Genomic DNA, 23,722 nt, shown 5'->3' on the forward strand with positions numbered 1-23,722 from the left:
TCTCCCTTCCTCTCTCTGAAATCAATAAAAATATATTTTTAAAAAAGGGAGAGAAGATTAGCATGGCCCCTGTGCACGGATGGCATGCCGACCCGTGCAGCCTTCCATAGTAAATATGTACATACGAACTCTGAGTGAGGGAAGGCTTTCTAGGCATGCCAGAACCCGGATATTAACAGGAGAGAAAGCATTAAATTTTAAAATGCGAGGCAAGACGGTCTGAAAGCTCCGGGTTGCTCCAGGCTTCCAAAAACATTACATCCCACCCTACATCGGGCTTCCTCTTTCTCCAAATCCAGGGCGAGACACTGTGGATATGACGTAGGCAGCTGAGTATGAGAGAACGTGGGACAGCAAAGTGCTTTGCAACCGGATAAGGCAAACCACAGCCACCACAGCGAGATACCAGCTGGAAGTCAGCAGCGTATTTGAGCAGCAACCTGTCCACAGAGCCAGGTGAACACACACCTTTGTCATGGACCCGCCACCGCCACCCGGGTGCGATGGCATGCGGTGTGGACGTCTCAGCGTTTAAGCCGCAAGTGCTATCGCTCAGAGGACCCTGGAGACCACCTGCGCTGAGGACGGTGGAGGGACAATGCTGCCACGCGTGGTCAGACGACTTCTGTCCCCAAGATGAATTTCTTTTCTTTTTGTTTATTTATTTCTTTTTGTTGCTAATCCTCACCTGAGAATATTTTTCCATTGGTTTTTAGGGAGAGTGGAAGAGAGAGGGAAAGACGGAGAGAAACATCGATGTGAGAGACACATGACTGGCTGCCTCCTGCATGAGCCCCAACCAGGGTCGGGGAACCCACAGCCCAGGTACGTGCCCTTGACCAGAATCGAACCAGGGGCCCTTTGGTCCGCAGGCCGACACTCTATCCACCGAGCTAAACCGGCGAGGGCCCCCAGAAGATTTCACAAGTACCTGGTGAAACTCAGCTTTTGTGAAGTGACTTAGCCTTCCATTTTTCACCTCTAAAGGGAGATGAGCTATAGCTCATCCGTTCAAATGCCAAGTCACTGATGGCACCACCATCTGCCGCTGTAACGGCGAACGGGTCCCCGCACCAGCCGATGAAACAGACCCTGGATGCAACACGTCTGATGCCAGTGCAGATGTAGAAACACACGAGAAAACGTGTCACACTATTCATCACACCTAATACAATGTCACCAAGTGCAGCATAACTTTTATATCATAATTTTCAAATCAGCACACTTCTAGCCGCACAGACTAAATATTAATTTCATGAGCACAGAACACAGGTTTCATCGAGGCACTGGCAGTGGAGATGAAAACCTGCTCTCAGTCACAGCCACGCTCCACAGCACCAGCATCTGCGGAGATGGTCTTCTTCTCGGGGTCACGCAGCAAAGCAAGAGAACTTTCGTGAAATTCAGAGAAAGCACAGAGAGAAAATAAACGTGGAGAAAATACTCCAGGAATATGTGTGTTAGAGCCAGTCTCTTTTTAAAAGAGAGAGCTTTGTTATTAACGACTCATGTCTGCATATCAGAAGCACGTTACCGTCCCATCGGGTCACAGAATAAACCGAAAGCCGCCTACAACGTGTGTCATCTGGCTGTTAACAAGGCCTGTGAATTAAGTTTTTACTGTTGGCTATATAACTGGCTTCCTTCCTCGGCCTCCGTCTCACAAAAACGAATGCAACTGGAAAGATAGAAAGGCAATCTGTTTCGCTGAGCTCAACACAGGAACAAGGCAGCTCGCTCCACACAGAGAACTGGGATTATGAAATGTCAGCGATGTTCCTACAGAATTACCACCCGTGTGGCCAAGCCCAGCCCTTGCACTGCTTACAAGACACAAGTCCATTAGCACAAAGCCATAACCCAGGGCGCCCGCTCTAAATCCCGCAGCCGTAAGGGCACCGAGGCGGGCAAAGGGCACTTGCCAGCAGAAGGGACGCCCGTAACTGTCAAGAGTCTTCCTGGGATTAGGTTCCCGCTCAGGGCGCATGCCCCCCACGCTGCCCAGAGATGCTCCCTCAGGCTTCTAACCAAGATGCTTCTAACACAGTGGTTCTCAACCTTCCTAATGCCAGGGCCCTTCAATACAGTTCCTCATGTGGTGGTGACCCCCAACCATAAAATTATTTTCGTTGCTGCTTCAAAACTGTAATGTTGCTACTGTTATGAATCATCATGTAAATATCTGATATGCAGGATGTATTTTCATTGTTACAAATTGAAATAATTAAAGCGAAGTGATTAATCACAAAAACAATATGTAATTATATGTGTGTTTTTCAGTGGTCTTAGGTGACCCCTGTGAAAGGGTCATTCGACCCCCAAAGGGGTCGCGACCTACAGGTTGGCGACCCACAGGTTGAGAACCGCTGTTCTAACAGCACTGCTTCCAACAAGGACCCTCTGGCTCACTACACTGGCATGAACTTAAAAGTCTGCCTCTACAGCCCGCCAGTGTGGCTCAGTGGTTGAGCGTTGACCTATGAACCAGGAGGTTATGGTTCAATTCCCAATCAGGGCACCTGCCCGGGTTGTGGGCTCAATCTCCAGTAGGGGGTGTGCAGGAGGCAGCTGATCCATGATTCTCTCTCATCATTGACGTTTCTATCTCCCTCTCCCTTCCTCTCTGAAATCAATAAAATTATATTTTTTAAAAAGTCTGCCCTTACCATGTCTGCCATGGATTAGCTGCCCGATCCTAACAAGTGTATTCTCTCTTCCACGATGAAGCTCTGTGAATATAGGGAAGCAGCAACCCTGTCTTTCCCCCACTGTGCAGGTAGCACACTGCAGCCCCCTCATCTGCTAGCCTACAAAGGCAGGTGGTGTGAGCACAGGTACAGCCTGATCAGACCCCTACAGGAACACCCGCTGTGCCCCCTGCAGGAGATGCAGGAGGAGAAACCCACGCAAAGGTGGAGTCAAGTGGCCGCGATGCAGCAATCGGGACTGGCGTCTAGTCTCCAATGTGGCCCCTTCCGAAGAAATTGTCAAGGATGCTTTTTGTTACTGTGCAAAACGTACCTTATGCTTTTAGAGCCTAATCCATAACCTATTTAGAGAGAGACCTGTCCTTTCCTTTAAGAGCTACAACATTTCACCTGAGCAAAGTCTGATCTGCAGCGATTAGGTTCATGTTTAATGAACATGAACTGTTTGACCAAAGACATACTTTCTATAACAAAAATCCAACACGTACACACACGTGGACACAGACACACATTATTCCATTAAATGACCCTCATTCCTACCCTTTCTGTGCTATTTTTCATGGCTACCCCGTGGCTCCTTGAACTGACTCCAAGACCCACAAAGTGGCCGTGGCCCAGAGTTTGGAATTCACTGGATGAGTCATCGCAGGAGGCCCCGTGGAATTATTCCGAGAGGTGTGACTACAGGTCCCGGCAGGCCAGTAGAGTTCACCCCTGGAAGGTTAGGAAAAGGGTCTTTATGAGCCTAGACACAGCTCTGTCCCCAGCAGCTTGTGTGTGGCGTCATCAGGACAAGTCCTCTGTGCACGCTGCCACCATCACACGAGGACTGCCAGCCCCCGGATCTCAGCGGGTCCTGCCAGTCAGGCGTCCTGCCTGGAGGAGGAGGCTCACCCTCCCCAGCTCTGTTTTGCAATAAGTTTGATAGTGAATAAGGTGGAGGGTGACGACTACCTGAGCAGTGTCTGCGTCTGCGGTTCTGAACCGCCTGCCCAATTCTGATTTACAGGATCTCAGTATACTTGGATGTAGACAAACAGTCTTTGCTTTAGCTGCATCCTAAACGACAGCTATGAACCCGGTCCAGCGATGACCGAAACGACCAGGATGAAGGGAGACTAACGCTGACCCACATGACCGGCAAGAGGATGCAGAGAGCCGTTCCGTTTCAGAGACAAAAAATCACTCCTTCAAAATGTCACTGCCTACTGTCATACCCACAGGGAAAGAGTCCATTCCCTTTTCAAGCAAACCTAAAGGTTATACTAACTGACCGAAATAAGTAAGTATAATAAAAATGCATAGGTTACATAATCAAAAACCAACCAAAAGTGTCCATTGCTTTAAAATAACCACCGTCGGTCATGCTAAATGAAGCCCGTTGGTCTGACTCGTAATGGTTTTTCCTGCTTGCGTTACACATCCCCATTTTTCCGTTTCTTAACTAACTGGCCACTTGGGACTCACGAGAGAAGAAAAGGTTAATTCGCTTTTTTCACATGACGCTTGGAGACCACTGCGGACAGTTTCCCGAAACCAAGGCAAACACGTGCTCGGACCAGACATGGCGAGCGCGCGTGGGTCCGCAGCGAAGGCTCGAGGGGGCATCCGCCTTGGACACTGCAGGCCTTGCTGTTGCTGTCCTTCCCAAGACATCGTTATTGCTTCCATATGATTTATGGCCCCCAGTCTGAGCGATGGTGTGGAGAGCATGGGCCAAATCCCACATGGCACATAACAGCAGCCAAACTGTGAAAAACTCATAAATGCGGGCAGATCAGTTTCATCAAAGAGAGAACGCGAGAGTTCCAGCAGCCGAGCAGGAAGCGGGCCAGGGGCGTGTTCCCGTCACGCAATTCCAGAGGCAGAAGGTGGGCGCCCGCCCGACGTCTGAGGCCGCGCTCAGCACACGGCTCGAGAAACCAGGCAGCGGCCACCCGAGACGCCATCAATCAAACCTGCTCCCTCCTGGTAAGGCGGCCTCTTTCTATTTCTTGGTGGATGAACACGGAACCTGAAACCCTGACTTTGTAGATGATGTCAATAGAGATGTCTTTGGAAAGTCCCAACAAACGCTGGAATAACTACAGCTGGTCCTTGAACAACAGGGTTTGGACGGTGTGGGTCCACTTACAGGCAAGGTTTTTGTTTTGTTTTGTTTTTTTTCAGTAAATACTGTAAATGTACTTTTGTTTCCTTATGGTTTTCTTAACTTTTTCTTTTCATGTCTATGCGTTTCATTGTCTCACTTTATGGAAATAATACAGTATACAATGCATATAACATACAAAGGCTGTGTTAACCGACTGTTTATGTGATCTGTCAGGTTTCCTGTCAACAGCGGGTTCTCAGCATTGAAGTTTTTTTGGGGGGTTAAAAATTATACAAGAGTTTCGACGATGGGGGGGTCAGCGCCCCTAACCTCCACATTGTTCAAGGTCAACTGTATAAATCCAATGGAATATTGCAAGTGGGGAAAAAGTAACGAAGTATTTTAAAAGATAGTATATACATGACCCTTAACAGCAAGCTTCCATCAACCAAAATCAATAAGCAAATATTTATTACACCACAAATGCACGTTAACAGACATTTCTGAGCTGTTGAGTCTCTTTGGACAAATTTTCTAAATTCAATGCAAACATTACCTATTACATACACAAGGTAGGTAAGATAAAACTGAACATTCCGAAAGAAGAGCTTGCGGAAAGTGTAGGAAACGCAAACAAAAATCAACAGAGAAAACTGAAGGATGACAGCATGAAGCAAGTCCTGTTGGGAGGAGGAAGGGAAGGGGGGTTAGAGGTCACACCCATGAGGACCAGTGTCAGCTGTTCCAGGCGTGGTGGGCAGAGTGAGGACGGGAAGCTGCTGAGGTCGAAATGACGGTGCGGGGGGCGGGGTGGGGGGTGTGCTCTGACTTACCCAGCACTGGGATCTGCTAATAACACGAGAGCCCAGAAAGGCAGATCAAGTGAGCTCGGGGACGCTCACCTGGCAGCAGGGACGGCAGTGAGAGGTGGGGAGACGAGAGGCCTCCTTGACGGGCATGACCGTGATGCCAAGCAGTCAGCAGGATGGTAACAGCGTCTGACTGCAAAGGGGTGGGATTAGGCGGAGGAGAGAAGCTTTAAGAACTGCCTTCTCGCCCTGACCAGTTTGGCTCAGTGGATAGAGCATCGGCCTGCGGACTGAAGGGTCCCGGGTTCGATTCTGGTCAAGGGCATGTACCTGGGTTGCGGGCACATCCCCAGTAGGGGGTGTGCAGGAGGCAGCTGATCGATGTTTCTCTCTCATTGATGTTTCTAACTCTCTATCCCTCTCCCTTCCTCTCTGTAAAAAAACCAATAAAAATATATTAAAAAAAAAAAAAAAAGAACTGCCTTGCCATTCCAAAAAGGGGCTAAAATTAAAAGAAGGCACAGGGTCATTCTATGCTTTTGTTGTGAACAAAACCAGGGAACTCCGAGAGAGGCTATGGGGGCAAAAGGCAGGAAAAGGTCCTCCCGGGACATGCGAAATCCTTCGGGTCAGACATGCCCAGTCATGGGTCAAGCAAGCGGCCCTAAGTGCGGGTCTGAAGCTTGGATTCAAGAAGCAAATCTGCCGGGATTCGTCAGGAGAGAGTTGGTGGCAGAGGTCACAGAGGAGACAGGAGAGGACCAGCCAGGGCTCCGGCCAGGCCCTGGGAGGGACCCGGGCGTGTGGAGAGCCTGGAGGCAAACCTGTGCGCAGACTGCACCTGTGCATGCAGCAAGGGAGGGGATGTGGGAGGGAACGTGAGCAGCCTGTCCCACCTCAGGGGGAGGAGGAGGAAGCCTGCGTGACTAGTGCCGTTCCGAAGAGAGGACACAGGACCCTCTGCGTGTGCGGAGAGCGGTCTCCGAGGGCGGGAGATAGACACGGGGTCCCCAGGCCACGGCCCGAGGGAGAGCTCAGCCACAGCACAGTCTCTCCAGCTGTTCCAGGGACGGCCGGCCCCGACATACAGAAACAGCTTCAAGGAGAAACGACGGGAAATCAGGGCAGCGCGTCAGGAAATCGGGCGGCGGCAGCCTTACCTTCTTGTGGTTCTTGTACACGTTCCGGTGGGCAAAGCCCTTCCCACAGCGCTTGCACTTGTAGGGCTTGTCCTCGCTGTGGATCACCTTGTGGGCGCCCACCTGGTCCAGCCGCTTGAAGGATTTGTTGCAAATCTCGCAGCGATAGGGCCGTTTCTCTGCGGAGAGGGAGTGCAGACCCCTCAGATCGACGTGGAGTGAAGGAGCGAAAACAGCCTCCCCTCCCAGGACTCCTCACGACCCTGAATGTGATGGAAGCGCCTGCAGGGCCCCCACCGCCGCCCACCGGTGCTGACGGGCCTGCTCGCCAGGAAGCGGAGCTGGTTCGTAGAGACCCGATTCGTACACTGATGGTGCGAAGAGCTTAGATATAAAGATCATTAAAGTCCAACGAAGAAATCCCATTTCCAAGAGGAAAACCCGCCAGTAGGTGCGAGCTTCCATCAGGGCCACACTCCGGCGTGAGGCGTGGCCTGGCCATGACGGACATGAGGACTTAAAGGACAGACCCGCCTCCTGCTGGGCCGGGAGTCCGGCCCGGGAGACACCACGCCCCGAGGCGGCCCTGGAACCCCTGTGCTCACACACCTCATGCTGACAACGAGGCAGAGAGATGCTGTTTGTTTCTCACAAAGCCCTTCTGAGGGGCACCCGTTCCCGACCTCTCGGGTTCATTTGAGAAAACATCTGTCTCTGTCTCCTAACACAGTGGACGTTTAGCGACACTGTGACCTTCATGGCCTCACGTTACCGACTTCCTAAACTCCAGAAAGAGACCTCACAAAGCACAAATCATCCTCAGAGCTGGCTTTTTAAAAATCTGTATCATAGACCCCTTTCTGATGCAAACGCGCTTGCACTGAAACTATGGCTTTAAAAACCAACATCCTCAAAGTGGATGTCTGAGCATCTCACTAATGTTTACCAGGACCTCAGTGAGACAGGAAACGCATCTCGAGATGCAGGGGCTGCAACTGCGGCCTCGGTCCCCCGGGGTCAGGCCCTCCACAGGCTACAGACAGAAACCAGCTCATTTCCCTTCCCGCAGCTGTGAAGCGTCCGAGCCAGTGCCCCATGTCACAGATGAAGAATACAGAGCCTGAGGCTCAAGCAGGACTGAGGAACAAACTGAAGGAGGGCTTGGAAGACCTTCGGAATCACTGAGACCAGCCACCCTGGCTCCATAGACGGGCTGAGGTCCCGCGAAGTTAAGTAACTTGTTCAAAACCGCACGGCTGGGGAATGGCTGCGCCACAACCAACAGCCAGGTCTCCTGCCGACCTCTCTCAGCGCTCCTGAGTGACAAGGCAAACATCGGTAGTGATTTCAACAGAAAGTTAAAAATATGTAATTTACCTGAGTGGGTGATCATATGACGCTTTAGCTGATTCGCCGAAATAAATTTCTTCATACATTCTTGACAATCAAATATCTCATGGATCTGCAAAAGGTTAAATCGACAGTTAAATCAACTGTCAAAGCCACATGCATTTTATAGAGCTCAAATAAAAGTATAAACATGTGGAAGTTGCTACGGCAACAACCCAAACTATATATTATAATTCAGCCCTAATCTGTTCATTCTATCCTATGTATAATAAAACTAGAGGCCCAGTGCACGAAATTCGTGCACTGAGGGGTGGGGTGTCCCTCAGCCCTGCCTGCGCCCACTCGCAGTCCTGGACCCCTCACTCCTTACCACCTGCCTGCTCGCTGCTCCTTAGCACTACCGTGGAGGCAGGAGAGGCTCCCGCCATTGCTGCTGCGCTCGCCAGCCATGAGCCCAGCTTCTGGCTGAGCAGGGGGTTTCCCTGTGGAAGCACACTGACTACCAGGGGGCAGCTCCTGAGTCAAGCGTCTGTCTGTCCTTCCCCTGCCCCCATAGTCAGTGCGCATCATAGCTACCGGTCGTCCTGGTCATTCCGCCGTTAACGGTCACTTAGGCTTTTATTATATAGAAGATTGCAATGAACCTAAGTTAATTAGTAAACCCATGTCATCTATAATAAAAGCATAATATGCTAATTTGACCAGGTGCCCTTCCAGATATCCCTCCTTCTGGACAAAGCTGCGGTGGGTGGAGCCGTGGCAGAAGCAGCAGAGCCCCCCCACCTGAATTTTGTGCATCGGGCCTCTAGTTAAAAGAAAATACGATTGCACACTGTTTAACTATGTAATACTGCTGACCTACCTAGTGCATAGTAGAGCTAGCCTTTCTGTAAAGCATCACACAGTGTGTTATAATAGCAGAGCTGCTGGGCCCTGGCAGAGAGGAAGGTCACAGTGAAGTCCTGTCCAGGCACGGATGGCAGTGCGTGGTGAGCAACGAGGGGAAGGCTGTTGTCTCCCGGCAAATGGCCCCCTTGATCTAAGTGGCCCTAAAAAGAGGGAGCAAGTGGGGACACAGAGCCCAGGGCTGCAGTCTTGGCCTACATTCTGAGCCCAACGAATGGCAAGTCAGAGGCTCACAGCCACCTTCGCTTTGGTCAGAGCTGACTTGGTGAGTCAGCCATAGCAGTTGTGAAAAGCAGGGGAAAGGGAGAGAAACGAGAAGCAGAAGATGCCATCCCACTCGTCTGACTTGCATCCCAGGATGCAAAGTAACTGATCTGATCTAATCTGATCAGGAGATGGGCGGGGTCAGAGAGCTCCAGGTCCCTCGGAAAGCCAGGCGGGTCGCACATCACTCCCACGGCCAGGACCACGTGGTGCAGAGACCCTGCCTGGGACATCTGGAAGGCTGTCTCTTCCACCATCCGAGGCCCACCCACAGGAGCAAGGGTTCAGCATGCACCGTTTATTTAAAGATAGTAAGTACAGGTCCATATTCTTAAACTATGTTTCTGTAACACATGAATAATGCCCTTTATGATGGCAAAATGCTCTAAGAAAGATGAGATGCCTTCTCAGCCACACATAAATGAAATCATATTTATTTTCATTTTTAATGTTAAACTTTTACTAGAATCTACAACATAGAAATGATTAATGCATTTATAAAATGGAAACTTAAAATACTGCACAATAATAATCATATTTGTATACTTCTAACTCTCATGGCTCCTGAATCATGAAACACTTTTAAAGGTTGAATTGAACTGATATTACCCAAATTATAAAATAGAAAGCATTTACTGTGCATGAAAGCAATTTTGCATTAAATATCTTCTTTATAGTGGAAAATTCAGGCTAAAGCTATTTTCAAAACTCCTAAAAAGGCTTAATAAAACAACCAGATTTAAAGTGAAGATGATAAGTAATTCTATTTATTTATGCCTAACGTTAAGTAATGTACATAAATGTCCATTAATATGGGGGGGGGGGTAATAACACTAATTTCAATCCCAAAATAAGTAATTTTCAAGAAGGATCACACCCCGACTGGCATGGCTCAGGGTTGTGTTGACCTAAGAACCAGGAGGTCATGGTTCGATTCCTGGTCAGGGCATGAATGATTCTTTCTCATTATTGATGTTTCTCTCTCTCCTTCCCTCTTCCTTCCTCTGTGAAATCAATAAAAATATATTTTTAAAAAATAAGGATCAGAGCATATCTTATTGGAATATAGGATAGTATACAGTAATGTAGGCTATTACACTACCAGCGGTTCTCAACCTTCTGGCCCTTTAAATATAGTTCCTCATGTTGTGACCCAAGCATAAAATTATTTTCATTTCTACTTCATAGCTGTAATTTTGTTACTGTTATGAATCGTAATGTAAATAAATATCTGATATGCAGGATGGTCTTAGGCGACCCCTGTGAAAGGGTCATTCGACCGCCAAAGCGGTCGTGACCCACAGGTTGAGAACCACTGCACTAGATGAAAATGTAATTCTGCATCGTCTTAAAGCACCACCTGCTGGCAATGTGAAATACTGCAACCAACCTCTACTAGACATTAGAGGTCCCCAACCATGCGGATCGGTCAAAGCTGCCTATGGCTTCAAAAGGGCTAAGTCAGAGGCGCGAAGCAAATGCCACCTCGAGCTCATCAGTGACATTAATATCCTTAGAGACAACGTGGGTGCTGTTCTCCACCCCCACCAGCTAGGATCGAGATCTACCAAGATCTGAACAAGCAGCAAGGATCCAGCTTGCAGGAGAAGGAAATAGTCAGGAACTACGTCTGCTGATTCTGAACAAGAGCTCAGAATATTCTTTGGACGAGGTTACTCTTCTACATCTCGATCTTTCCTGTTACTGTGTTCGTATTGAAATCAATGACAATATAAGAAATCAACTCAGATGTACACGGCAGACACCATACATGACTAAAAACATCGGACGCTCCGTGGGCACTCATCTTCATGCCACTGACCTTCCTGTGCTCCTGCAGGCTGGATGCTGAAGAACACTTTTTATTGCACACGGAACAGATGAGCTTTTTCTTAGGATCTCCTGAAACAGAAACAAAACACCACCAAGAGCTAAATGAGGAGCATCGGAAGTAGAGTTTCTCAGTGTTTCCTCTTCACGTCTTCCCATCTTCCTCCTAGCACTGGAGTCCTAGCTCCTCCCAGAAGAGATCGGGGGACAGTTTATGACTGTTCACCTGAGAATGGAGATAAATGCTATTGCCCATAAATACAAAATCTCAGTGAGCATCCACAGGATCTGGGCGAAGGGGAAAGGTGGGAAGGGGGCTAAGGGAGTCAGCACCTTCACTCTGCTTTGTCCTGGGTGACCCTAAAGGTTCTCTCCATCCTCCCAGCATCCCTAGGTTCAAGGACAACAGCTCCTCGCAAGCCAACACTAGCCTGTGCACTACTTCAGTTTTCCTGTATTCAGGCAAATCTGATATCTGACTTTCAGATTCCATTTTCAAAAATATTCAGGGCCCACCCTAGCCAGTTTGGCTCAGTGGATAGAGCGTCAGCCTAAGGACCAACGAGTCCCAGGTTCAATTCTGGTCAAGGGCACAAGCCTGGGTTGCGGGCTCCATCCCCAGTAGGGGGCATGCTGGAGGCCGCCAATCAATGATTCTCTCTCATTATTAATGTTTCTCTCTCTCTCCCTCTCCCTTCCTCTCTGAAATCAATAAAAATATATTAAAAAAACAAAAACTCAGCTTCTCTCTTCTCAGCATCTTCAACTCATATCCCTAAAAGGGCCATCTGTCACCATCAGTGTAACAGTGGGGAGACCGTCTCTCTCCTGGAATACCGGCCTTCCCAGCAAAGGATCCCACCGCCCTGTGTGGACACTGCTCTCAAGATGGAATATCCTTTCCCCAAAAGTCTGTGCCAGCCACGGAGGAAAGGAAGAAGCAAGAGAGGCTCAGAACGAAACAGACGGGGTGCCAGGCCCAGCGAAGGGTGGGCACGGCGACCTCTGGCTGCACGGTAAGCCCCACATTTTCCATGACCCGCCCGCTGCAGAGCAAAACAAACACTTTGCTTCATAAACGCTTTCCTACAAAACCGCCAGGGGCTTCCAGAACGAGTAGGATTATAAGGCCCAAGGCCAGTGACCAGCTGCCGCAGAGCTGGGGCTGGGGGAGCCCAGGCTGGAGACCGCCCGGTCGGCGACGGCGAGAACGCACGGCCCCAGAGGTGTTTCAGCATCTGGCTTTTCACTCACGCCGCAGACTCACTTCACAAACGACAAGAAAGATTTGCTGTGACACATCACAGATGGAGACGGAGAAAAGGAGAAGAGCGTGTTACACCCGACAGCTCGACATGGACGATGAAGGCGGGCCATGCAGAGTCAGGAGCCAGGAGTACAGGCAATGCAGCCTCCTCAGACCCGCACACGCCCTCCAGGAAAGGGACAGCACAGCCCTAAGGATGGAAACTTCTGCTCAAAACTTAAATATGTTAAAACTAGAGGCCCGGTGCATGAAATTCATGCACTGCGGGGGGCAGGGGGGGTGTCCCTCAGCCCGATATCCTTAGCATTGCCGTGGAGGCAGGAGAGGCTCATGGCCAGCTGTGAGCCCGGTTTCTGGCTGAGTGGTGCACCCCCTGTGGGAGAGCACTAACCACCAGGGGGCAGTTCCTGCATTGGGTGTCTGCCCCTGGTGGTCAATATGCATCATAGCAACCGGTCGTTCCGCTGTTTGGTCGATTTGCATATTAGCCTTTTATTATATAGGATTTTATAATAATGAGATTAAGCATTGGAAATTGTATTATAGGCACTTAAAAAACACTCGAGGGCTGTGCACTTTAACAGAGTTTAAAACTGCATTCCAGTCAGATTTTACTGACTTTAGTATTGTATATTCTACACCAAAGACACTTTTGTTGAGCTGGCTCTTACAGTTAAATTAGGGACTATTAACAATCTTAAAGGGCCACAGATGCATGGGCATTCCGGACGCTGTTTCCAGGCCGGTCCTTCCTCCACCAGGGCTCATACGCAGCTCACACCTGAGGGGGCTCACACGCAGCTCACACCCAAGGGGGCTCACATGCAATGCAGCTCACACCCGAGGGGGCTCACACGCAATGCAGCTCACACCTGAGGGGGCTCACACGCAGCTCACACCCAAGGGGGCTCACACGCAGCTCACACCTGAGGGGGCTCACACGCAATGCAGCTCACACCTGAAGGGCAGCCCAGACCAGGTGGAAGTGCCAGCTCACTCGCTCACACCAGCCGCCAGCACCCAGCATGTCAGCATTAGAGACAAGGCACAAACAGGGACAGTGAGGCTGACCCGATCACCCTCCTCTCCTGAATGTGAAGGTCGTGGACAAGAAATCCAGTTTCCTCGTATCAGAAAGACATGCCACCCACTGCCCAGAAGCCGAGGCAGCAGGATGCCCTGGAGGAAGTGGGTGCAGCAGGGGCTCTGGGACCGCACCCTTCTCTACGGACACGCCTCCCGGGGCGGAAAGCGAGCTCTGAGGGTGCGGGGTCTGCTTGGCTCAGTGCAGTGTATTCGGTCCCTGAACCGAAACAGTCACCGTGTGTCAGGCGGATGCAACCCCGTGACGGTCGCCTCTCACGCCTGCATCGCTGTTTACCCAGCCATCGGAAGAATCCAACGGCATCTGCTGTCCTCATCCAAACAGTCAATCAACCCCCATGGCACAAGGCAGCCGGTCATTCTCCCCGACAGAGGAGAAGAGAAGCGTTAAAAAGCGGAATTTTCCTTTAAGGATAAGAAGGCGGATGAACTCAGGGAGGAAAACGACAAATTCTGCCGAAATCGAATTGGAAAAGAAACAGTGTCAGGGGAAAGGGAACGCCTGTCCGCACACGCGTGGAGGGAAGGCCAGCTGTCCGCTCCACAGCGACAGACAGAGGGCTGCAGACAGACAGACAGACAGACAGACAGCTGTGGACAGACGGACGGCTCGGCCGGGAGGGGACACCCGTCAGAGCCCCCCCCAGGACCCCTCACCCGCGTGGACGTTTTCCTGGTGTCTCTTCAGGGCCTCCCTGCTCTTCAGCCGCTTCCCACAGCTGCCGGCCTTGCACACGAACCTGGCTTTGCCCCTGCACGTCTCCTGGTGCTGCTCGCAGCTGCGGGGCAGGGAGAGGGGCCAGAGGCGGCTTTGAGCGCGTGCCCCAGCCCGGGCCGGGGTTACCGCGTGCATTACCGGGCAGAAAGGACACCGAGCCACGGAGAGGCCCGACGCGTGCACTCCACAGTGACCCGCGGGGACCCCGTGACCCCACAGCCCTCTGCTCACCCACACCCACCTGGGCGCCGAGCTGAAGGGCGCGTTGCAGGCGGAGCACTGGAAGCTTCGGGGCGAGTCCTTCGGGCTGCCTTTGGCCGGGCACTGAAGGGCACTGGGGAGGAAAGACAAGGAACAAAGACGCAGGCAATCGCCTCTCTCCGAACAGCCAGGGAGCGCGGTAAGGCTGGGCGGAGACCCTAACTTCGCTGTAAGAGCCAGCTCAGGTGCAGGATATATAAGACCAAACTCAATGAAAGCTGACCGGACCGCAGTCTTAACCTCCGTTTAAAGTGCGCAGTCCGTGTGTGTGTGTGTGTGTGTGTGTGTGTGTGTGTGTGTGTGTTTAAGAGCCTGTAATAGAATTTCCCAATGCTTCATCTCTTGTTAGTATAAAATTTAACATATTTAAGTTTTAAGTGTTGGGCAGACATCTTCCTCTCAAGTTTCACAAGCCAAAGCGGATGTGTATAACACCGGGCAGTGACTAAGAAACGGGGCCGATTTCAGAATTTCACGTCAATGAATGAACGAATAAAACCCTAACCCTATGCTGGGGAGTCCTTGCTCACGTGCAAATGACGCTCTGTTCAACATAAACGTTCCAAAATGCATGCATCTACTCTCTCACTTTTACTAGTAGTAATTCCTGACCCTGTAAAACGCTGAAGTGAAAGAACAGTGTTACAGGCTGCTGACATATCCATCGGGTGACAGAGGGTGGGGAGCATGGGCGGGACCATGTACGCCATCTCGGCGCCATGGCCTCACACATTCACGGAAGTGACTCCTCAAAGCGGCAGCGTCCCCACGGTCCCTGCCTTCCTTGTGCTCTGAGCTCTGCGTGTCCCACACTCGCCTCGCCCCGGTTTCAGCGGGAACATCAACGCAGACCACGGAGGCGTGCCTCCACGCACCCGCTGCGATTTGCGTGTCTAAGTTCAGATTAGTAAACCAATGAGCTGGGGCGTGAAGGGCAAGTTAGCGAATGGACACATACTGGTTTGCATAAGCCACGTTCACTAGTTAAATTCACAACCAGGACGTTTCAAACGCCAACACACTACAGGGAGATGAGCGAATGACAATGACCCTGGGAGCTCTGACCTCCCTCCCGCCCCCCGTGTCTGCCACACACACACACACACACACACACACACACACACACGCAGGTTAGAACCACGGGGAGCCAGGGTCCCCGGGTCCGAGCTGCGCTCTGCGTACGCACTGTCTCTGCAGGGCCTGGCGCACGGGGAACTTCTTCCCGCAAGGCTTGCACTTGAACTCCTTCTCCCCGTCGGGCGTCCGGTGCAGCGCATGCAGGTGCTCGGCCAGGACCTCCTCGCTGGGGAAGCTGGACTCGCACTGGGGACAGGCGTGGTCCTCGCCACAGCCGCGGCAGCCTGCGGGGTCACAAGGGCGCGGGTTATCGGGCGCGAACGAGAGAGCTCTCAGGTCGCCCGCGTTTTAAAACCACATCAGCTGTGCTGCCTGGGAGCAGAACTGAACATTCGCCTCGTCTCTATGAACAGGAACAGTGTTGCCCGTGAAAAGTAATAGGAAGTGTGACTAGAGAAAAAGACATTTTTTTTTTAATAATTTCACTTGTGTTGTGCCAAGTTATTACAAAGTTGTGTTTCACTATCCCTGTAATGTTAACTGTTCACGGAAAGGAGCTAGTGGTACGTTACAAAGGGGGGCAGGTTCCCCCCAAAACGGGTCACCTCAAGCTCATGTTTAGATACATGAAGAGACCATCCAGCCGAGGACTATGCTGCATCCGCAAGGGGAATGTCACGTCTCTGTGACAGGCCCTGATAGCAGGCCAGGGAGACCCCATTGCCGCTGGCCATCCTGCCCGCCACCGCAGCTCTGCTCGAGCGTGCATTTAACTTACATAGCATGTCTCATTATCAAATGAGCGTATATGTAGAAAATGCAGAAAATCTGAAGCAAATAAAATTCACCAACCATCCAGGCAGGAAGAGACAAGCACTCCACCCATTTCTGACGGGTTCTGTGCTTTCATATGTTACACTCAGCCTAGAAAGAGCTACTTGGATGATCACACTTCATATGCAATGTTATATGTCGCTCTTTTATCCATTTAACATGGAAAGGTAACAAAAAAAACAATTGTTTTACGTGAAGGTTCCATAATTTGTTTAACAAAGCTCTTCGTTGTTAGACTTCTGAACAGTTTCCTTTGTTTCTCTTTATCTTGTACTAGAGGTCTGGTGCACAAAATTCGTGCACAGGTAGGATCCCTCGCCCTGGCCAGCGATCAGGGCTGATCTGTGGGGCAACCGGCGGGGTGATCAAGGGGCCTCTGCTGGCACCCACCTTGGCTGGCCTGGGGCCTGCGGGCTGGGGGCAGCTCCTGCATTGAGCATCTGCCCCCTGGTGGTCAGTGTGCAGCATAGCAACCAGTCGTTCCACCAGTTGTTTTGTTCCGGTCTATTTGCATACTAGGCTTTTATTATATAGGATTATTATTTTTTAATCTCACCCGAAGATATTTTTTTCATTGATTTTTAGAGAGAGTGAAAGGGATGGAGGGAGGGAGGGAGGGAGGGAGAGAGAGAGAGAGAGAGAGAGAGAGAGAGAGAGAGAGAGAGAGAAACTTGGATGTGAGAGGCACGACTGGTTGCCTCCCACATGTGCCCTGACTGGCCTAGGATCGAACCTGCCACCCAGGTAAGTGCCCATGACCGGGAATCGAACCCTCTACCCTTTGGTGCATGGGCCAGTGCACCAAACAAGGAGCCACGTCGTCCAGGGCAGCTTCTGTTATTTATTGATTGGTTGGTTGTTTTGGTTTGGAGTTTTATTCTAAATAAAAATAGCAACAATATAAGTACTTAATTCGTATGTTTTAAAATCTATTAATTTTTATTCTCTTCACAAAAATAATGGAAATTGCTATTTTGTTAACTAAAGAACAATAGGGGCAGTAACACAGAAGTAGGATATGTAATTAAGTAATGGACACTATTGCATGTCCCGGGACAAGGGAGATTAAGTCTCAGAGACGCAGGGACCTGCCAGGTCACAAGGCAGGTGCAGGGCTAGAGCTGAAGTCCTCCCTCCTGCTCCACCCCTCCACGCTGCCCCGCGTCCCCCCTCCCCCCCGTGCACCCAGAACAGCCGGGTTTCCCGTGACCGTGGCCGTGATGCAGGGCACACCTGTCACCACGCCCAGCATGCTCCCCCCGCTGGCAGAAAGCTGGGCGCACAGCTGGGCACCCCCGAGCGCAGTGCTGGCAAAGCTAGCTCCATTTTGCAACCACCATTCACCCCAGTTCTGTCTTTCCTCCACTTCCGTCCGCTGGGTCGCCGAGGCGAGGTCGTACCTGTCCTGCCAGGAGTGGAGTCCCCTTGAGCGAGGTGGCCTCCCCGCTCCGGGGCCATCGGCGGGGTCTGCGGCTCCTCCTCGTCGGCCTCCATGTCACTGTCCAGGTAGCCGATCAGCAGCTCTGTGTCTGACTCTATGTCTTCCACCGCCAGGTAGAAAATGTTTTCTCCTTCCTGTTGCATGACCAACACAGCTCAGTGGAAACCGGGGAAGTTCCGGCGGGCATTAAGAAGTCATTGCAGAGACTGGGGGGCCGTGCACCCTGAAAAGGCACTATTACTGTTTTCATGTCCAGTTAGTCTGGATACTGAAAAGGGAAACTGACAATATTCAGTCACCTTCACATAAAATACCAACATGTGTTATAGACAGTGACACTCATAGACATCAAATAAAATGAGGGTAACTGTTTAATCTTCTGAAAGTGACTGGCGCATCATTAACTGGCCTGTGCCGGCCGCCCTGAGGCCCGTAAACGCATCAGGAAGGACCTTGCTAAGGGAGTGTCCTTTCTGCACCCAGACAGGGAGCAAGGACATATCAATGAAGTCATGTTGAATAACGTTTCATGCAAAACAGGAAGAAAAACGAACTTTCAAGTCTCAGCACAAACCAAGCCCTGAAACCATTTCCAAAGCGCTGGACCGGAAACAGCCAAAAGACATGGTACCTGGGGGCTCAGAGCATCGTCTGGGTCCCCGTGGCACCCACACCCCACCTCAGGGGCAGAGGGAGGGGAAAACAAGTCCCACCCACGCACCAAAGCTTTTCAGAAAATTCCAGAAGACAGAAACCAATGGGGCTGAAAGGATGGCTAACCACCGCAAGGGAAATCTCAGCCCCTAACAGACAGGGGCGGGAGGCCACGGAAGCCCCGGGGACCTGCACACTGGCCATCAGTGACCACGGGGCCTGCTGCCTGGGCTGGCTGCAGGGAGCCACCCACCGGGCAGCTGTGGTCCCGGGAGGAGCGCCGGAAAGCTGGCTTCCACAGGCCTGGGGACTTGTCCTGCGTGGGCTCCTGGCGTGGCTGCTGAGGGTGGAGAGAGGCAAAGCCAGCCTGGACTTACTGAAGCTTGAGGGAGGACGGGGGGCGGAGTGGGGAGGGCGGGAGAGGGACAAAGACAGAAGCTCCAACAGGAGTGAAATCCCACTAGGCTCAGCACAGAGGGAGCCTCCTTCTCCTCTGGGGGTCACAGCGCTCGTGGTGAAACGGGGGGTGGGGTGAGGGGGGAGCGGGAGGAAGAGGAGGGTGTGTTCACACGCATGCATGTATGTACTAGTATGTATACACAAGAAGGACTGGGAAAATATGCATCAAACCGTTTACAGTTCTCGTTTGGTGTGGGAGAAGGGGGAGTCTATATTCAACGCGCTTTTAGATTTTTCCCTCCACAGGCAGATTACTCTGTAATTTTAAAAACAAAATACATTAGAAAATGCCTTGGAAGGGAGAAAGGATGGTCATGTCCATCAGATACTGCACACGGGAGGCTGGGTTCCAAGTTCAAAGCCGGAAGCACACCCGACCACGGGCTACAGCTCCTGAAAGGAGGTGCCCATAACACGCAGAGATTCCCGGAAGGTTTTGAACCCCATGCCTCTGGGACCCTAAAAAGTGAGGTCTGAGAACATGGAACTAGCTTCCAAACAGCCGTTACTCTGCGTGCAACCAACACCAACAAACACCGATGCAGACACGCAGCAGAGCGCTCGCTTCTTAAATTCACGCAGAAACAGCACTTTCCGGGAGTCGTAAGCCACTTGCTAAGCGTTACCCAAAGCAACCGAGGACGCACCCGGCGAAGCCTTCAGAACAGTCATAAATCTCCGTGCTTATCTCGTCAACACCCAAGAAAGCTAATTAGTTAAACGTCTAGCGTACGTATTAGTCATTAATGTGGTGCCTGCCTTCCCAGCGCCAGGAAAAGAGCAATTTTTAATTTTAAAACGTGATACACGGACTGAAACTGCCCACAGTCACAAGACACGGCACGCCTACCCGGGCTCTGACACAGGAGCAGGTCTGAACGCAGCAGTCACTTCAATCTACTGAGGGGAATGGCAGCGCTGCGGCTCCGGGACACCTACAGGATCCCCCGAGAGCCAGGGGCGTGGAGGAGCAGCGGTGTCCCTCCGGCTGTGGCTCCAACCCATTCACTGCAGGGAACTGTCCAGGCCAGTGATGGCGAACCTTTCGAGCTCGGCGTGTCAGCATTTTGAAAAACCCTAACTTAACTCTGGAGCCATGTCACATATAGAAACTTTTTGATATTTGCAACCATAGTAAAACAAAGATTTATGTTTTTGGTATTTATTTTATATATTTAAATGCCATTTAACAAAGAAAAATCAACCAAAAAAATGAGTTCGTGTGTCACCTCTGGCACGCGTGTCATAGGTTCGCCATCACTGTGGTCTAGACAGCTTCTCCCACCACTGCCTGACCAGGACCTCTTCCCATCCCCTGGCTACCACAACAGCTTTGAGAAGTGTCCCCTCAATTGCCTCCTGGCCTGCAGTGAACGGGTTTCATCCCTCAACAGCCATTCATGACCTTCTCCTCCTGTCAGGGCCTCCCGGCGGGAACCTGCCAGAGGCCTCGCCTCCAGACTCGGGGTGATCTCCGCACCCGCTGCCTCTCCCAGCCGCTGCCAGCCCTTGGGCAAGAAGGCGCCAGGCCTGTTGGCCCAGCCTCAGACTTAGCACACCCTCCCTGCCGGCATACGCCCTCCCGGCCACGTGTTCATGTTCAGATCCCCAAATTCACTTTATCGCAGCCACCACGGCCGGTCGCTGGGTTGGCTGGCACTGCCCTACACACAGTCCCTCTGTAACGGCCGCTCCCTGCATGACACCCCAAGGGCGGGCTGCTCCCGGTACCTCTGGGTTCCTGCCACCGGCTCTGGGTGATTCCGCTGAAAACACTTTCGCTGAAAGAGGCTGTTTGATGTGACAGCCTGTCCCAGAGCAGCCGCTCTCAGCCTCTGGTGGCCGTCGTATTGGGGACGGGGAGACCCCCAGAGGGTGACTTGACAGCCGTCATCATCTCCTGCATCCCTGCCCATCGCTCCGAATTTCTTGTGTTTTCAGGCTTCTTTCACTTGGTTTTATGTGCACGTCACTTTCAGCTACTTGCTTCTCCTCTATGCTGTGCGTCATACCGAAGAGTGACACGCGCTTGCCGGACGGCGTGGCTCAGTGGTTGAGTGTCAACCTATGAACCAGGAGGTCTTGGTTCAATTCCCGGTCAGGGCACATGCACAGGTTTCGGGCTCGATCCCCACTAGGGGATGTGCAGGAGGCAGTAGATCAATGATTCTCTCTCATCAATGACATTTCTGTCTCTCTCTCCCTCTCCCTTCCTCTCTGACACCAATAAATATACATATATTTTAAAGTTAAAACAGCTTAAATGTCCAACAATGTTAAGTTAGAAAGATAAAATGTCTAATAATTGGTTTTAAAATATTTATTAAATGTAATGTTTATGGAAAAAAACTGTATACTATATATGTATATATACGCATGTATTGTGTATGTGTGTGTCTGCACACGTGCACAACCGTGTGCCTCCAAAAGAACAAGCTATCGACAACGGTGTTAATACAGCTCGTTTCTAAGCGAAGGGGCTTTGGGGAATTCTGCATATTCCTCTGGCAGGCCCTATGTTACAGTCTTTCTGGAACTGGCATGTAGTACTTGGGGGTAAAAGAGAACAATAGTATGGACCCTGCTCCTTGCTGCCAGGCAGTGGCCGGTGGGCCGCAGTCCCTGGAGGGGCTGCCAGGGCCCAGTTTCCCCCTGCGATGAATCAGCCATGGGACCCCACAAGCCGCTTCCTCTCTCAGACCCCAGTTCCTCATCTAGGAGGTGGGGGGCGTAACAGAGCTGCTCTAGGCGGGTCACGAGGAGGAAGACCCAGCAAGGTGCCCGGCACGCGTTAATCCTGCACAACGAGGAGTGCCTGGTGTGCGATAACTCTGGAAATCCAGTGGTTACAATACTTTCTTTTCAAAACTGTCACATTGCCCTGACCGGTTTGGCTCAGTGGATAGAGCGTCGGCCTGCGGACTGAAGGGTCCCAGGTTCGATTCCGGGCAAGGGCATGTACCTTGGTTGCGGGCACATCCCCAGTCGGGGGTGTGCAGGAGGCAGCTGATCGATGTTTCTCTCTCATCGATGTTTCTAACTCTCTATCCCTCTCCCTTCCTCTCTGTAAAAAATCAATAGAATATGTATTTTTTTAAAAATGTCACATAAACCAAGTTGCTCTGACACTGCGGCTTTTCACCAAATGTCATCTGGCCACACTGCGCTCCGCCGAACCCTGAGCCAGCTCCCCGCCGGCCGCCCACTCTGCGAGGCCCTGTCCCTGCGAGCCACTGCCCTGCCCTCTGCGGGCTCCCCTCCTCCCTGGCCTGGTCCTCAGCACCACCTGCTCCTCTGGTCTGTCCTTAAAGGGTCAGGCACCCATTTCGCCTGTAGCTGAGGGGGTTCCAGGACATGGGCTAAGTCAGGGAGCCCCGGGCCACGCTCACTCCAGCCCTGTGCTCTGCAGAGCCTCTCCGCCCCTCACGGCCTCTGCCCAGTGCTGGCGGGCCCACGCCCCTCTGCCGCCCAGCCCAGGGCGCTCAGCACACAGTCCTGTCCCCGGACAGGCCTCCCCGGGCTTAGCAAGGGGGCTCTGTGACCTGAACCCGCTTGGTCCTAGCGTCCCAGCGGCCTTCCCATGAACCTGCCTCCTGTGTCCACCGGCTCGCCTCCCCTCCACAGCCCCGGCGCATGCTGGTCTCCGCGTGGTCACAAAGCACCGCTGCCGCTGCTCGGCCCACCCCGCCCCCCGACACCCCTCCAGTCCCCTGAATCCACGCAGGGGAGCTCGCTCTGCCTCAACTTCAGCTGGAGCTACTGTTTATTTCTGTGCTTCTGTCACGTAATTCATGTGATCAACGGCTTTGCTCGCGTCCCACAAGGTGACTTCCTGAAGGCAGGGAACAGGATGCCCATCGGCCCCACAGCAGAAGCCATCCCCGTGACCGCGGCTCAAACAGGTCACAGACAGGAGTCATGTGCACAGAACTGGAATGCCCGCGTCTACAGAAGAACAGTGCCCATTAGGAAACACGCTGGGTAAGATTCCCCTTCAGCGCTTACAGTTGGGCGCCCAGCGCTGTAATCCGGGTCGGAGAGCGGCCACCTGGAAGGGCTGCTGCGGGGAACAGAGGGGGCGCTGAGATGTAACCGGATTCCTGACTGAGGAGGAAGCGCCCCACTTCCTGACAGACTATGTGGGGTGCAAGCGAAGGGGCGGATCATGGACAGGTCCGAGGTGAAGTTTCCCCTCACGCGTTCACAGATGTCACTCCGTTTAATGGTAATTCTTCCTAAGTGTTCAACATAAGACACCAGCCACAGATGTTTGCTTTGAACTGTTATACTGTGAATCAGAAGGCGTCTTAATCAATAAGCCACATTGCAGAATGTCTCTGTCAAAGTCTGGGCCCCAACATGGTGGAAGTCTTCCCTATTTATACTTTTTTCAGCTCTTTGTCTTCCAAATTTGGAACGAGACTTCCAGGCCTTCTGAGGAAGAAGGCCTGCATGCTGGGATAGGGCCATCAGACCGTATCTCAAGGCCTGGCCTGGTGCCAGCACCGACAGCTCTGCCTGGGGCAGAGTTTACGGCCTCTCTGGAGTGGGGTGACACGCCAGGACCTGGCGCTGATGGCAAAGGGACGGTCCAATCCGTGCTCATTGCATCCAAACTGCTGCTCTGTGTGGAGACTCACAGTCTCCCCCAGCTCTGCCATGCCGAAGGCTGCGGGAACACTGCCTGGTCTGTTCTCACACGGGCGGGGCTCGGGGGGCAACTGCTAAGTCCCCAAGCCGGTCTCCTGGTAACGGGGACCCAAACCGACTTCAGAACTGGGGCGCAGCCATGTCGATACCACAAGCTCA

At 51.9% G+C, this 23,722-nt stretch overlaps 1 protein-coding gene across 1 annotated transcript in view; it reads right to left on the reverse strand.

Moving 5' to 3' along the window:
- Window positions 1-23,722, reverse strand: part of PRDM5 (PR/SET domain 5) — a 117,539-nt gene that overhangs the window by 45,437 nt on the left and 48,380 nt on the right. Inside the window, exons 4-10 of the mRNA XM_081091909.1 lie at window positions 17,760-17,934; window positions 15,635-15,809; window positions 14,429-14,521; window positions 14,127-14,248; window positions 11,091-11,170; window positions 8,126-8,210; window positions 6,770-6,927 (exon numbers count right to left, since the gene is read on the reverse strand). Coding sequence (XP_080948035.1) covers window positions 6,770-6,927; window positions 8,126-8,210; window positions 11,091-11,170; window positions 14,127-14,248; window positions 14,429-14,521; window positions 15,635-15,809; window positions 17,760-17,934 — 888 coding nt within the window. The remainder of the gene's footprint in view (window positions 1-6,769; window positions 6,928-8,125; window positions 8,211-11,090; window positions 11,171-14,126; window positions 14,249-14,428; window positions 14,522-15,634; window positions 15,810-17,759; window positions 17,935-23,722) is intronic.

The sequence above is a fragment of the Myotis nattereri genome (genome assembly GCF_964212035.1).
Source record: "Myotis nattereri genome assembly, chromosome: 5".
Lineage (NCBI taxonomy): Eukaryota > Metazoa > Chordata > Mammalia > Chiroptera > Vespertilionidae > Myotis > Myotis nattereri.